This window comes from Mesitornis unicolor, unplaced genomic scaffold (assembly GCF_000695765.1).
Source record: "Mesitornis unicolor isolate BGI_N332 unplaced genomic scaffold, ASM69576v1 scaffold35149, whole genome shotgun sequence".
In the NCBI taxonomy this organism is placed as follows: Eukaryota; Metazoa; Chordata; class Aves; order Mesitornithiformes; family Mesitornithidae; genus Mesitornis; species Mesitornis unicolor.
In genome coordinates, this window is record NW_010208529.1 from 6408 (window position 1) to 6620 (window position 213).

A 213-nucleotide genomic window follows, 5' to 3' on the forward strand; every position below is an offset into this window, starting at 1 on the left:
CCCCCCAGGACAGCGGGCTCTACGTCTGCAAGGCCAGGAACAGCATTGGAGAGACCTATGCTGCCGCCACGCTCAAAGTGCAGACAGGAGAGCCCCGGGAGGAGGATGGATGCTCAAGCAGCAAGGCACCCATCTTCCTTGTCGCCCCCTCATCCATTCGAGTGTGCAGGGGGCAGGACGTGAAGTTTACCTGCAGGGTGTCTGGGCAGCCCT

The 213-nt window shown here is 62.0% G+C and overlaps 1 protein-coding gene across 1 annotated transcript in view; it reads left to right on the forward strand.

The window, feature by feature from the left end:
• The window catches only part of OBSL1 (obscurin-like 1), a 15376-nt gene that overhangs the window by 245 nt on the left and 14918 nt on the right, over positions 1-213 (forward strand). Inside the window, 1 exon segment of the mRNA XM_010192549.1 lies at positions 9-213. This exon segment is cut by the window's right edge and continues 233 nt beyond it. Within this exon segment, the coding sequence (XP_010190851.1) occupies positions 9-213 (205 nt within the window).